This window comes from Lithobates pipiens, unplaced genomic scaffold (assembly GCF_037356315.1).
Source record: "Lithobates pipiens isolate NorthernLeopardFrog02 unplaced genomic scaffold, aLitPip1_a1.2 Scaffold_8, whole genome shotgun sequence".
Taxonomy (NCBI): Eukaryota; Metazoa; Chordata; class Amphibia; order Anura; family Ranidae; genus Lithobates; species Lithobates pipiens.
This window is the reverse complement of record NW_027507903.1, coordinates 193,455,677-193,471,900: the sequence shown is the minus strand read 5'-3', so window position 1 is coordinate 193,471,900 and position 16,224 is coordinate 193,455,677. Positions and strand designations below refer to the sequence as shown.

At 45.1% G+C, this 16,224-nt stretch overlaps 1 protein-coding gene across 1 annotated transcript in view; it reads right to left on the bottom strand.

Moving 5' to 3' along the window:
• MOV10L1 (Mov10 like RNA helicase 1) overlaps window positions 1-16,224 on the bottom strand; it is a 301,052-nt gene that overhangs the window by 171,686 nt on the left and 113,142 nt on the right. The window contains exon 7 of the mRNA XM_077473981.1: window positions 10,873-11,397. Within this exon, the coding sequence (XP_077330107.1) occupies window positions 10,873-11,397 (525 nt within the window). The remainder of the gene's footprint in view (window positions 1-10,872; window positions 11,398-16,224) is intronic.

Here is a 16,224-nt window from a genome sequence, read left to right as displayed (position 1 = left end):
CTAGATTGGAATGAGGGATATTGATTGGCATACCTAATGATTTGGATACATTGACCATTAAGCCCGATAGGGATGACAAAATATTGAGGGTGTATAAAAGATTAGGTAATGCAGTATTAGGTTGGGAAAGGAAAAGTAACATATCGTCTGCGTACATGCTCAGCTTATATGTATTATTGCTTGTTGTATAACCTTTGATGTCTGTGTGTAGTAGGATTGCTGTGGCTAACGGTTCAATCGCTAGGGCAAATAGCAAAGGGGAGAGGGGGCATCACTGATGCGTACCCCTGCCTATACTGAAAAAAATCAGAATTGCAGCCTGGTAGCCCTTATTCTTGTGGCAGGATTATGATAGTGTGCATGAAAAGCATGTACAAATTCTCCATTGAAGCCATATCTCTGGAGTATTAAATCTAAAAATTTCCATGAGACACTCATCAAATGCCTTATTAATATCTAGGCTCAAAATTAAAAGTAGTCTAGAGCAGGGCTCGAGACAACCCGGGTGCCAGGTCACATCTGCGACTAGAATTAGTGGGGCAGCACAGCTGGGGGTATCCTGTCTCTGTGGACCCCCCCCCCCCCCCCGGCATGATCGCGTCGGGCCGCGCCGCCGGTAATTGATGCATTCTGCGGTCCTAAGGTTCCTTCTGGAATCTGGCACCCTCTTGTGGTGGGCGTTGGTATGACAAACAGCAATGCTATTGGAGCTTCCCCTGCCTGTTTCACTGCTCGCCTATCTCCTTCCCTTTACTTAGAACCCCTAAACATTATACATTTTATTCTAACACCCTAGAGAATAAAATGGTGGTCGTTGCAATACTGCCTGTAACACCGTTTTTGCGCAGTGGACTTTTTTGGGGGAAAAATAATTTGTTTAATTAAAAACTAAGACAACAGTAAAGTTAGCCCAATTTTTTTTATATTGTGAAAGATAATGTTACGCCGAGTAAATTGATGCCCAACATGTCATGCTTCAAAATTGCGCCCGCTCATGGAATGGCGACAAACTTTTACCCTTTAAAATCTCCATAGGCGACGTTTAAAAAATTCTACAGGTTGCACCTTTTGGGTTACAGAGGAGGTCTAGGGCTAGAATTATTGCTCTCGCTCTACCGATAACGGTGATACCTCATACGCGTGGTTTGAACACCGCTTTCATATGCGGGCGCTACTCACATATGCGTTCGCTTCTGCACGCAAGCTTGGCGGGACAGGGCGCATTTCATTTTTTTTATTTATTTTAACTTCTATTTTTATTTTTTCCACTGTTCTTTTTTAAAAAAATAAAAAATTGTGTCACTTTTATTCCTTTTACAAGCAATGTAAAAATCCCTTGTAATAGAAAAAAGCATGACAGGTCCTCTTAAATATGAGATCTGGGGTCAGAGAGACCTCAGATCTCATATTTACACTAAAATGCAATTTTAAAAAAATTTGTCATTTGAAAAAAAATTAAAAAATAAAATGTCCCTCTAAGAGCTATGGGCAATGACTTGAAAACAGGTGGGGGGGGGGGGGGGGGGGGCTATCTTCCCCTCACTCGTCTCCATGTCAGGCCAGGGACAGGTCCGGATCGCCGTCACGGACCTGGCTCCTAGATTCCAAGTAAATTTGTCAAGCCCTGGTCTAGAGTGTATATTCGCGTCTTGGATAATGTTTGTGACTAATCTGATGTTGTCAGTAATCTGTCTTCCAGGGATAAATCTGGACTGGAATGGAGAGATAAGTGTAGGGATAATTGTGGCAAGTCTATTAGCAAGTAGTCTACTAAAAAATTTAAGATCATTATTTATAACAAAAATTGGCCTATAATTTTGGGGTAATGTATGATCCTTGTTTGGTTTTGGGATGAGTGACATGTTAGCGAGTAGAATTTCCTCTGGGAACTGTTCTCCTTTTAGATTATTATATAAATTTCACCAGGTGAGGAATTAGAAGTTGGTGATATTGTTTATAGTATAGTGATGAAAAATCACCTGGGCCTGGTGCTGAACTTTTTTTTTTTTTTTTTTTTTTTTTAAGTGATTTGATTATCTGAGATGGTAGTAGTTCTGAGCATGGCGAGTTTAGGATATCTTGTGTTCGGTTTAATTTTGGAAAAGGGAGGTTATTCAACCAAGAAAGTGAAGAGGGAGGGATTGGTGTGTTTGGTGCTGAGAGAAGGTCAGAGTAGAAATTTTTGAATACTGAAAGTATCTCCTGAGGGTGTGTGACAAGCTGATTCACGCTATTTTTACATTTATAGATATGGGTAGGTTTTATTGATTGGTTACGTTTTTAGGGGCGAACATCGTAGAGTAAGAGCTACTAGATAGGAAGAATTTTGCTTTTGACCAGAAGAGAGCTTTTTCTGCTCTTAATGTTAGGAGGGAATCTAATTTGTTGCGTTTATGTGCGATCAACTTAAAGATAACCGGGTCATGTGTGTGTTTGTGGTCTTTATACAAGTTATGGAGGTCTTTAGTAAGGGAATGGATTTTTTTGGACTTAATCTTATTACATTGTGCCGCCCTTTTAATGAGGTGGCCCCTTATGACAGCTTTATGTGCCAACCATAATGTGGATGGGGTGATATCCGGAGCAAAATTATTTGTAAAGTAATCTTTGATTTCTGATGCTATCGCTTGTTGTTGAATGGGGTCAGCTAATAGAGATGAGTTCAGTCTCCATGAGTATGGGGTGGAGATAAGGCCAATAAATGTAGTACTAAGGGATACAATATGGTGGTCTGACCAAGAGCACGGATGTATTGTGGCTTTTAGGGCATTAGCTAGAATTATAGGAGTGCAAAAAATATGATCAATACGCGAGTATGAATCACGCGGGTGTGTATAAAATGTGTAGTCTCTTGCACCTATATTTAACCACTTACCGCCCGCCCTATAGGCAAATGACGGCTGCAAAGTGGTTTCAAAATCCTGACCGGATGTCATATGATGTGATCACGATTTTGAGCCCCCCGGGGGCGTGCATCGCGGCGATCATTGTTGCGGGGTGTCAGCCTGACACCCTGCAACTACGATCTCGGTAAAGAGTATCCGACGGATCAGGTGTGTCCAATCACGGCTGATCACAGTGTAAATAGGACAAGCCGGTGATCGGCTTTTCCTCACTCGCGTCTGTCAGACGCGAGTAGAGAGCCGATCGGCTGCTCCTCTGACAGGGGGGGTCTGTGCTGATCGATCAGCGCAGCCCCCCCCCCCCCCCCGAGGATGCCCACACTGGACCGCCAGGGATGCCCAGCACAAGGTAATCCTCCCTAGACCACCAGGGATGCCAGCCAGTGCCCACAATGGATGCCAGTGCCCACAATGGGCATCACTGATCGGCATGCATTGTTTGGCACCGATTGGCATCCATTAGTACAGTATAACATACTACAATGACGCCTATCAGTGCCCACCTGTGCCGCCCATCAGTGCCCACCTGTGCCGCCCATCAGTGCCCACCTGTGCCGCCCATCAGTGCCCACCTGTGCCGCCCATCAGTGCCCACCTGTGCCGCCCATCAGTGCCCACCTGTGCCGCCCATCAGTGCCCACCTGTGCCGCCCATCAGTGCCCACCTGTGCCGCCCATCAGTGCCCACCTGTGCCGCCCATCAGTGCCCACCTGTGCCGCCCATCAGTGCCCATCCGTGCCGCCCATCCGTGCCCATCCGTGCCGCCCATCCGTGCCCATCCGTGCCGCCTATCCGTGCCACATATCAGTGTCCATCAATGCCACTTCATCAATGCCACCTCATCAGTGCCACATCATTGGTGCCCACCAGTGCCGCCTTATCAGTGCCCATCAGTGTAGCCCCATCAGTGCCCATCAGTAAAGGAGAAAATGTACTTATTTACAAAGTTTTGAAACAAACAAAACAAAACTTTTTTTTCAAAAGTTTCAGTATTTTTTTATTTGTTTAGCAAAGAATAAAAACCGTAGAGGTGATCAAATACCACCAAAAGAAAGCTCTATTTGTGGGAAAAAAATGATTAAAATTTCATTTGGGTACAGTGTAGCATGACCGCGCAATTGTCATTCAAAGTGCAGAAAACAGCGCTGAAAGCTCAAAATTGGTCTGGGCAGGAAGGTGTTTAAGTGCCCTGGTATTGAAGTGGTTAACGCTCTCCATGAATCTATCAATTGTAAGACATTTACATGTGAAGTGGTTGTTTTAGAGAATGTTTTGGAATTCTGAGATTTTGTTTGCTTCTATCTAGATTTGGTTGAGGTACTGAGTTAAAGTCTCCACCTACAATGATATGCGAAGAATGATATTGTTGTAATTTGTTGAAAAATTGTGTGAAAAATGTGGTTTGTGTGTCATTAGGGGCGCATACATTAGCAAATGTAATGTCTCTCCCAGCTAATGTGCCTTTAATAATAATGAACCTACTTTCTTGGTCTTTGTAGACTTGCTGAACCTCTATGGGAAAAGAGTGATGAATCCTCCTTTAATTCTGAGGCAGAAGCTGCTTTCAGAAGGAGATCTTCTAGGTAACCCACGATTGCGATCCCACATTGTCGCAACAATGCCAAAATTGGAGCCAATACCTTGGTAAAGACTTGGGGTGCTGAAGCCAGGCCAAGGGGGAGAGCCACAAACTGGTAGTGGTCTAATGCAAATCGCAGAAACCTCTGACGTCTGAGGCATATGGGTATGTGCAGGTACACGCCCTGGATATCCAGAGATGCCAGGGAGTCCCCCTGATGGAGTGCAGCGACTACGGAGCGAACTGATTCCATTCTGAACCTCTGTACTTTCACAAAGCAATTGAGGGCTTTTAGGTCCAGGATTGGACGTACTCCTTTCTTTTTGGGGACTACAAACAGATTGGAATCGAATCCCTGAAACCTTTCAGTTTCTGGAACAGGCACCATCACCCCGCAGCTGAGCAGGTCCCTTACTGCCCCAAACAGGGCCTCCCGGCGAGCCGGGAGTAAGGCTATGCTGGAGGGAAAGAATCTGTTTGGTGGCCAAGAGAGGAACTATCTTGTAGCCCGGTTAAATCACTTCACAGACCCATTGGTCGGACAGCCGAGAGGCCCACTGAGTTGCAAACTCCCGAAGGCGACCCCCCCCACCCGTGTGTCAGGCGGGGGCAAACCTTCAAGATGCCTGGTCCGCAGACCCGTATTTCAGCCAGATCAGGCGCCGCAGCACCACTGCTGATACTGATGCTCTGGAGAGTAAGGGAAGTGTATCCAGGGCCACGTCCATGACATACTTAAAGAGGAAGTAAACCCTGATGGGTTTACTTCCTCTTTTTTTCCCTGCAAAGGTAAAGCATAATGGACTACTATGCATCGCATAGTAGCTCATTATGTGTCACTTACCTGACACAGGAGCCAGCGAAGTCGCCGCTGTCCCCTGTAGTCCGCCGCATCCATCTTGCTGGTGGCGTCTCGCAGCTCCGCCGAATCACAGCGGCGAAGCCGCGATGACGTCACTCCCGCGCATGCGCACGGGAGTCGCGTCTCGCAGCTCCGCCGCTGCCATTCGGCGAAGCCGCGATGACGTCACTCCCACGCATGCGCACGGGAGTCTACAAATTAGGAAAATCCATTCTTGGACTTGCCGCATTTAGTGCGCCTGCGCGCCGCTGTCTACGGCGCATGCGCCGTAGACAGCGGTGCCCATTTTCGGGCAAATATCTCCTAAACCATATAGGTTTAGGAGATATTGCTTGGACCTACAGGTAAGCCTTAATCTAGGCTTACCTGTAGGTCAAAGTGGTTTGAAAGGGTTTACTTCCTCTTTAAGGCTGTGCACTAACTGGTCTGCTAGTTCCACGCAGACTTGAGGAGACTGCTACTTCTCCAATTCATGGTGCAATAGTTTTGCCCACGCAGTAAGGGTCTGCAACACTAATGCCGTGTCCAGTACTGGTCGTAGCGCTGTCCCCACTACCTCGGCTCTCCTGTCGGTAGGGTCCTTAAATACAGGGGCCCCTTCTACCGGGATTGTGGTTACTTTGTTTAACCTGGATACTGGGGGGTCCACGACCGGGGGAGCTGACCATTTTTTAAGAAGGCTCTCCTCAAAGGGGTAACGCACCGCCATTCTTTTTGGGACCGAAAAGGTCCATTGCGGTCTTCCCCAATCCTTGTAAATGAACTTATCAAAGTAAGTCAGATACGGGAACACCTTAGGTGTACGAGCTGGCTTACTGGACCCAAAAGGGACTGCCACCTCGGCAGAGGACCCTGCCGCATCCTGTATTTTCAGGGTATCACGTACAGCGGTGATAAGTGCTCCAACTTTTCCTGCATGGACCTGGACACGGAATCATCCTCACTGTCCGATCGGTCCTGGTCAGCATCCTCTGACACATCAGAGCAGGGGCCGCCTGTCACTGTGGGGCCCGAGTCTGAGTCAGAGCTCTCCCCAGAGGAGGGGGGGGCAGAAGCCTTTTTATACCCTCCTTGTGCCCGCAGACCGCCTCCACCCTGCCAGCGAACGTTTCAAGGACCGCCGACAAAGCGTCCAAAGGCACTGCACTGTTTGCAGGCAAGCCAGTTGCAATTACAGGGAGGTCTGGGGAAGAAACGCCAGCTTCTGACGCCATGCTGACCCACCCTGTCCGCCACCCTTGGGGACTTGAGACAAGGTGCTCAATCCCACCCTCCTAGCTGCTACAGACTGAGGGGCCCCCACCGCAGGACTCACCACCCTGACCGAGTGCTGCGCCATGCTGTTACTGATGGCTGTGTCCTGTGTCAGCTCACAAGTGTCCAGGAACAAAAACTGCGCTGTTCTGAGGCACAGGAACCAGCTCTGTGGAGAAAAAACACGCTGCAGGTAAAAGAAAATGGGAAAATGGCCGCTGACCATGCTTCTCACAGAGGCAGAAAATAGCCGACGAACAACTGTACACAGAGAATACACAGACGATGGCAGCGGTCAGCGCTATGGTGGCAGCACATGACAGCCAGCGCAGCCCCCAAATCAAGGATCAGAGCCCCCCAGAGGACCCCTGGCCCAGGTACACGCACCGCACTACAGCCCAGTCATGCAGCATCCCCCACGGGGGCAGTGGAGGGAAAACCGGACAGGGAGAGAAGAAAGGGAGAAGAGGGACCCCCCTAATCGATCTCCCAGGGAACACCCAGCTGCTCTGTTCTGCCAAGGCAGGGAGAGCTGTACTTTGGACGAGCTGGAGGCATCCCACCACAGACCCACACCCGAGCAAAACGGGGTGGCTGCGGGCCACAGCAAACTCTGACAAAGACATCCGTAGTGCGGTCATATGTGTGCCCCGGAACATTGCGCTCACCAGCCGCCCCTGGAGCCTGAGGGGCATGTCGTGGCCGACCCAGCGCATAGCTAGGGCCTGCACACACTCGATGACCAAGCTGGGGAGGCTGAGGGGTTATTACCAAAGGGGCCGCCCCCTGGGCGGAACTGTACAGTTCTGTTTTTTCACATGTATTACATGTTCTGCCTAGTCCTCTCCTGAAGGTGGCGTAATAACCCTGCAGTCAAGATTAATGGAGCTGTGTCCGTCAATGAACGAAAGAATAAAAAATAAAAAAAAGGACAAAAATTTCATATAGGTACAGTGTGGCATGATTGTCATTCAAAATGTGAGCACACCGAAAGCTGAAAATTGGTCTGGTTAGGAAGGGGGTTTATGTGTGGTTAAAAAAATTGCCACAAATACAAAATATTTTCAATTAAAAGTGGTTGTAAACCTCAGACATGAAATATGAACAAAGAAAGCATAGCTCTGTGGTGTGTACTTGTCGCAATTACGAGCACTGAGGATCATTTTGTCTGCGGTGTTGTTCCTCTTCTATTGGCATGAATCCCTTCTGACAAGTTTTCCTGACACCAAGAGAAAAACAAAAAAGATGACAGGCGAGGGAACTGCGGCTAATTGACAGCCTCGGCTATGTTCCTGTGTGCCGTGTGGAGTGGTGTCCCTTCCCTTCAATCAGCTCTCACCAGTGAGCTCTGCAGAGTGTAATTTAAGCTCTCCAGCCCTTTTTTTTCTGACAGCTCAGACAAGCTTTATAAATTATAGACTTTGAACGGATTCAGAGAAGAGAATAAGGCAGATAAACAGGTACAACTTTTGTAGGGGGATTGGTTTAATCTCTGTGCATCACCTGAGGCCAGCCACTTTTATGGGTATATGTACAGTGCTTTGAAAAAGTATTCATACCCATTGAAAGTTTCCACATTTTGTCATAATACAACCAAAAACGTAAATGTAATTTATTGGGATGTTTTGTGATAGACCAACACAAAGTGGCACATAATTGTGAAGTGGAAGGAAAAATAATAAAAATGGATTTCAAATCTCAATTCAAACTTCAAATTTCTTTAAATTTATAATATAATATAAATAAGAGTGTAGCGTGCATTTGTATTCAGCCTCCCTCAGTCAATACTCTGCAATTACAGCTGCAAGTCATTTTGGGGATGTCTCTACCAGCTTTGCACATCTGTAGAATTACATTTTTGCCCATTCTTCTTTGCAAAATAGCTCATGATCTGTTAGACTGGATGGAGAGCATCTGTGAACAGCAATTTCCAAGCCTTGCCACAGATTCTCAATTGGATTTAGGTCTGAACTTTGACTGGGCCATTCTAACACCTGAATATGCTTTGATCTAAACCATTCCATTGCAGCTCTGGCTGTATGTTTAGGGTCATTGTCCTGCTGGAAGGTGAACCTCTGCCCCAGTCTCAAGTCGTTTGCAGACAAACAGGTTTTCTGCTAAAATTGCCCTGTGTTTGGCTCCATCCACCTTCCCAACAATTATGACCAGCTTCCTTTTCCCTGCTTAAGAAAAGCATCCCCACAACATGATGCTGCCACCACATTTCCAGGTGGGGATGGTATGTTCAGGATGATGTACAGTATTAGTTTTCTGCCACACATAGCGTTTTGCTTTTAGGCCAAAATGGTCAATTTTGGTCTCATCTGACCAGAGCACTTTCTTCCACATGTTTGCTGTCTCCCCCCACATGGCTTCTCGCAAACTGCAAATGGGACTTATGGCTTTTTTTTCCAACAATGGCTTTTTTCTTGCCACTCTTCCATAAAGGCCAGATTTGTGGTGTGCATGACTAATAGTTGTCCTGTGGACAGATTCTCCCATCTGAGCTGTAGATCTCTGCAGCTCTTCCAGAGTTACAATGGGCCTCTTGGCTGCTTCTCTGATTAATGCACTCCTTGCCTGGCCTGTCAGTTTAGGTGGACGACAATGTCTTAGTAGGTTTGCAGTTGTGCCATACTCTTTTGGATGATGGATTGAACAGTGCGCCATGTTCAAGTCTTGGGATATTTTTTTTTTCATAACCTAACCTTGCTTTAAACTTCTCCACAACTTTATCCCTGACCTGTCTGGTGTTCCTTTGCCTTTACAATGAGGTTTGTTCACTAAGGTCCTCTAACAAACCTCTGAAAGCTTCACAGAACAGCTGTATTTATACCAAGATTAAATTATACACAGGTGGACTTTATTTACCATCTAGGTGACTTCTGAAGGCAATTCGTTCCACTAGATTTTAAGTTGGGAGTATCGGAGTAAAAAGGGGCTGAATACAAAATGCATGCCACACTTTTCAGGTATTTGTAAAAAAAAAAAAAAAAAAAAAACTTAACATTTTTTTTAAAACATTTATCATTTTCCTTCCACTTCACAATATAGTGCCACTTTGTGTTGGTCTATTACACAAAATCCCCCAAAAATACATTTGTTTGTTGGTTGCAACATTACAAAATTAAGAAAATTTCAAGGGGCATGAATACCCTTTCAAGGCACAGTTAGGATTTATCATCACTTTAACAAAAAAAAAACCAAATAGCACATAAAAAAAAGAAGAAAATACTGAAGCAAGAACTCCTTTCATGCTGATTACAGCTTTTGTTAGTTTGAACCTAAAATTACATGTGGTGTAACTGTGATGCACAGTTCAAACTGACTAGAAATGCTGGCCAGCTTACTAGATATAGTGGGTCTCAATTGCTAATGATATAGTGGGTCTCAATACTAATGTATTGCACATTCTATCCTATACACTACTCCAAGGGTCCAGAAGGACATCATAGTGTTTTGCGAGTAGCCTCCAGGACTGCACGTTACATAGACTGTTACAACCAATCACCACAAGGTTTGGTACTCCTTTACTGCAAGAAAGGGGCTTTTCCTTATAAAATGTGAGTGTTTAAAGGATTTGATATAAATCGAGATCTAAATTTGCCACCAGGCTATGACTAATGCTGTGTACACACAGCCGGACTTTGACAGCAAAGGTCTGACAGAACGAATCCGTCAGAAAATTCAACCGTGTGTGGGTCATCGGACCTTTGCTGTCGAAAAATCAGACGTACTTTAGATTTAGAACATGTTTCAAATCTTTGTTGGACTCGAGTCTGGTTGAAAAAGCCATTAGTCTGTATGCTAGTGCGATGGACAAAAACAGACGCTAGGGTAGCTATTGGCTACTGGCTATGAACTTCCTTATTCTAGTCCGGTCGTACGTCGTCATGGTCGAATCCATCGGCCTTTGGAGTGATTGTGTGTAGAGAAGTCTGATTCAACGGAAGTCCTTCGAAAAGTCAGACTGAATGCAGTCCGGCGAAAAGTTTGGTCATGTGTACACGGCATTAGGCTATTTGCTGAAACATAAGCTGTTCTTATCTTCACTATTCTTGTCTCCTTCTCTAGCTGCATTCTGTTAGAGTGTTTGGAGGACGCTAGGAGCCAGAGCACTGTCTACTCAGATTCCTCACGTCTATTCTGGGACCCTGAAGTGAGGGCTATATCTGTTTTTCAAAATTTGCTACTCCATCCAAAAGCTCAATAGAATAAATAAAGTTGAATCAAACTAGCGTCACAAATACATTCCACTAAAAATGAATGCGTACCTTGCTTCACACACGATTGTGATAGACTTCTTCTCTCCAGGAAGAATCTCTAATGGTTCATTACAGTCAGACTGAGGAGTTTCTACATTGTTCAAATCCATGTCCAAGTCACTGCTTCTAAAATGTCCATTGTATGTTCTGGTCTCTGCATGAACTTCTGAATTGCCCTTATTCAAATCATTTTCAGCACGGGAGCATACTGCTGGTAAAGGGTATGCAGGACCAAGAAAGCATTTAGAATACAAAGCAGGAGTTAAATAGGGCACGCGATAAAAATTAACATTAAAGTGACTAGAAGAGATTAAGCTAGCAGACTGAGATACAGTCCTCTCATCCTCAAGACTAGTATAGTTGATTACAGCTTTTGTTTCTTTTCCCGATGTTAGTGAAAAATTTGATGACTGCAATGAAGCATCATTAAAACAGTCTGGCTTACAAGCACTCATTTCAAACTTGAACTTGTTTTCTTTCTCCAATCCAGCAGTGTTGCAAGCAACTAATGCATGACAATTGCTTCCTTTATTTCTGTAAAAAAAATAAAAAAAATAAAAATTGACAAAACAATTCCCCACCAACAGCCTAAATATATTTTAAAGAAAAACACACATGCAAATGACATATTTCTCTGCAAAGTCAATGGTCTCAGAATAGCTCCTTCAAAAGTTTTAAAGCCAGAACACAGGGGAAATTAAAATTCCTCTCTTACAGTGGAGCTGTCCTGACAAAGCAAGCAAAAAAAATTGATTCTTTTGGCCTAGGGGGGGGGGGGGGGGGGAAAGCAGTCGGCACTCCCCTATAACCCAAGTAGCAGACTGTTCCTCGGTGTTCTCATATCCAACACAGGACTCTGAGGACCTGCTACCACTGGAGCATAGCGGGTGAGAGGCTGTGAGAAACTGTCTTGTAGTGCAAAGGAGCCTGCGAAGGAGGGGATCGGTACGTAAAATTCCTTTTCTTGTTCCCCTAGACCTAAATGAGCATTTAACTCTTGCAGTGGTGTGGTATTTCCCTGCAGTTTAGCTTTAAATGCCTTATGTTTTCAGGAATACAATTTAAAATCAGCGCTCAGTGGACCTCAACATAAATACAATCAATTAATTAAAACTATCACATTTAATCAAAAGAGAAGCACAGAGGTAGTCATTAATATCCAGCACAACAGTGAGGGATGTACTTATTGCAGTCAAGTAAAAATCCAAAAGTAGGAATAAAGCAAAAAAGTTATAGTACACTGTAACTCTCAGCTATAGATCTATCAACAGGTACCCAAAGCATAGAGGACTCATAGCTTCATGTTGCAGTAACTTGGCAATTCACTTATTGCAGACTGCTGTCCACTTGAAAAACATGTGCGCTATTTTAATTTCAAGTTGAGATGACCATGGATCAGACAGCGCTGCGCCAAGACAGTCACCAGAGTACTTCTATTCACGATGAGCGGATGTCAGGGCTGGCTTAGACCTTCCTCCTCTGGGCTGGCCGCTCAGCTGTCGGCTAATTGCCAGCTCTCTTCTCTCTCCACAGTTACCAGCTGTTCCCGATGATGCTCGTCTGTCCTGCCTATTTAAAGCCTTTCAGCTCATTTCTCCATTGCCTTCACGTTGGTCACATTACAAGGAACCATCTCCTGCTGTTTGTTTCAAGACTGGCTTGCTGACATCCCTCCTGGATTCTTATCCTGCTTGCAGTTGCTCTCCTTGGATCCCTGACTTCTGGACTGGCTGATTACTCGATCTGGTTTATGAACTTTGGACTGGCCGACTACCCGATCTGGCTACTGAACTCTGGCTATGCTTGACTACCCTTTTTTCTATTTACCTTTTTATTTTTATTATTAATAAACAAGTGTGATTTGATTGTACTTCTGTCTCTGTCTGTTTCATGGTTCCTGACAGCAGCGTCCTATAGTGTATGTCCGGGAGACATCGGGTTGGCATCCCATGACACCCGCTGTGTGGTGAAGAGGGGAGGAGCCTGAGTCGCCAGGAACGACTGAAAAAGGACAACCACTACCATTTGGAAAATGGAGCTCCCGTTCGGAAGGAAAGGGCGAAGAAAAATTGAGCATGTACGTGAAATTGCAAAAAAAATAATTGCCAACTATAGTACCCACAATTCTCTATTGTGGAGTATAGAATATCTGTGGAGTGACTTGAGAACTGCAGTCCACAAAAAGGTCACCATTAAATTTAACTGAACTTGAGCAGTTCTGAAAAGAAAAAAGTGGGAAAACCTGAACAATCAGCCCTCCACCCATGATGGAGGGAAACCTTCTTGCGTCAACAGTTTCAATAAGTGATTTGAAGGCTTTATAGCTAAACTTACCTTAGGTTTGGATAGGTGGCTAGTCTTAGAAAAAAAAAAAAAAAATTGAATAATTTTTGTGAATCCAATGTGAACCCAATGCATTTGGTAAAAGAATGCACTAGGGGTATATGAAAGACAGGTTGAAACAAGGAAAATTTACACTTATAAAAAAATATCAATTTTGGATTGACAAAAATGCTGATTATTTTTCATTGATTCAACACTGGCACTCTATCTTCAATTCATATAATCATAAATTATTTTAATCATCTCAAAATGCCTTTAAACATTTACATTTTAGCTCAGTACAGATTTTTACAAACAGCAGAGGGCCAGTTACAAATTCAGGATATGGGAGCTGGCGTGCAGCATGTGAGGTTCGCAGGGACAGAGCTTGCTCTGCAGGCTTTTGATTTTACATTGATCCTCTGAGCAAAACGCAAAATTTTTGTTGCCGGGGTATGTGTGCAGGAACCTCATGGGCATCTCTGAGGATGGGCAAATATGGGCCACCCTGGCCCAAAACAACGGGATAACGGCTGGCCTACTTTGCCTGGGACTCCCAAGATGGAGCCGGTGCCCGGGAAGGGAAGTGGAGGAAGAATGGCTACTGCTGCAGAGAACTGTGGAGGCTGCTCAGCCAGCGTCTCCCCCACCGGAACCGGGTGAGTCCCAAACCTCAGAGGGCTCACGTACAGCGCAGAGGGAGATCTCTGGACAGGCTGTATACCCACATAAGCAGAGCTGGCAGGGGGAAGGAGGAAGAGGATGAACCATCCCTTACACAGATTATGGTGGCCATACAGGAATGCCAGAACAAGCTTATTGATCATTTTGGGGAACTTAAAATTGAGTTTTCATTCATGAAGCATGATATGCAGAAACTCAGAGAAAAGGCTCAGGCTACAGATCATCGTATTGTCTCTCTGGAAGATACTGTAAGGCCTCTGGGCACTGCTGTGCAGGTGGCAAAGAAAACTCTGAGCACACTTTAAAAGATGGCCAACATTGAAGACTGCATGAGAAGGAACAACATTCAGTTGGTGGGGTTCCCTGAGGGAACGGAGGGGAGACACCCTGAGGAATTTCTGGAGGGCTGGCTTAAGGAGCACATGGCTCCTGGCACTTTCACTAATATGTTTGCTAATTGAACGGGCCCATCGTGTTCTGAGTCAAGCCCCACCGAAGGGAGCAATTCCCTGACCTATGGTAGCAAAGATCTTGCATTTCCGTGACAAGGAGAATATTCTGAAAGCGCCAGCATGGGCCCCGAGCTGGAGTTTAATGGCTATCGGATTTCCATTTACCCTGATTTTTCAGCTGCCACTCAGAAACAGAGGGCCTCTTTTCAGTCAGTGAAGAAGCACATTAGGGATCTGAATTTGATCTACAGTATGTTATATCCTGCTAAACTGCGCATTGTGGATAATGAGAAAGTCTATTTCTTCGCAACTCCTACTGAAGCTTCAGGATGGTTGAATGCCCAGGGTTGCCTGAGAGGTGAGAATTCACCACGTCCTCCCTAGTAAATTATGACATTTGGATAGGTTTACGGAAGGAATCTCTAAAATCTGAGGGAGTCTGTGTGGAAATTAGGCTGCTGTTTTTTCTCTCCCACTTATGCCGGCCATACACGATGCGAATTCCGAACGAAAATCCGAGCGAAAGTAAAATCGACCGATTTTCGTATCGTTAGTGTGGTATGCGCGACATGCGATTTTCGTACGACAGGGCAAATTGACAAATCCAACATGTTGTTTTTTTTTTCAAAAATCGTCCAAAAATCGTATCGTTAATGGCAGAGTTGGACGATTTGACATAAGAAAATGAACTGCGCACGATCTCTGGAAAGTTTGAACCAGAAGGAAACCATATAAAACAACGAACGAATGGTCGAACGCAACACGGAATAAAAAAAACCCGTTAAAACATAGTGTTTTAACGTACGATTTTCGTACTTAATTGATGGCACATTCGCATGTTGTTGTGAGTGCCGCTTTCGTTTATCGTTCGACGGGTCGTTCGGAATTCGCATCGTGTATGGCCGGCATTAGTTGTATTTTTATTTTAATTTCCCTGTGTAACACCCTGACTGGGATTCTGTTCCATTGCTCTGCCTGTGAGGCTGCATTAAGTCTCACATCCGTTTCCTCTCTCGGTTAACAGTTATGGGATCAAAGCGCCTGGCATGTTGGGGCTGGGTGCGGGGAGATTATGGGTGTTTTCTCTGTTGGGCCAATTCTTCTATATGGACTGGATTTTCTATGCTCAGTGTGTGTGCAATAAGTCATACAATGTTAAGCTGCTACTGTTCTATTTACATGGGGTGAGGGAGCTCTAGGGCCCTGATTTTTTTTGTCTCCCCTCGTTGCTGGGGGGGGGGGGGGGTGAGGGAGGGGGATTGTCTGTCTTATGATCATTTGCAATGGAGGCGAATCTTGGGGTTGTGGCCTGGAATGTTCAAGATGCAAACGTTCCTTTGACTATATTAAAGTATAAACCACACTTGATCCTATTGCAAGAAACCAATTTGCAGGGTTCCAGAGTTCTCTCTCTGAAGAGGGCCCATGTTGCTGGAGCTTATCATGCAAGTTTTTCTTCCTATGCCAGGGAGGTTTCTACAATGGTCACAAAAGCTATGCCCATCTCCATACATGCAGTTAAGACTGATGTCAAAGGTAGATATGTTATTCTGGTGGTGAAGGTGATGAATAGGTTCCTGACATTCGTGAATTTATATGTACCTCCTCCCTTCTCTCTGTCTCATCTGGATGACATGCTACAGGCCACATATGAAATAGCGAAAGGGAAGATTTTCATTTTGGGGGATTTTAATGCAGTGGCGGACATAGCCATGAATACGCTGGGAGCGCCATCTGGAGCTCTGGCCCCCCTGGCGGGATGGTTGTCTACACATGGGTTCCAGGATAGTTGGCGTTTTCAACATCAAGACGCTTGAGGAGTGTTCCTGTTATTCTAAAACGCATAAGACGTTATCCAGAATACACACTGTCCTTGCTGAGGGGGGAGGCCTGGAGCTGGTCT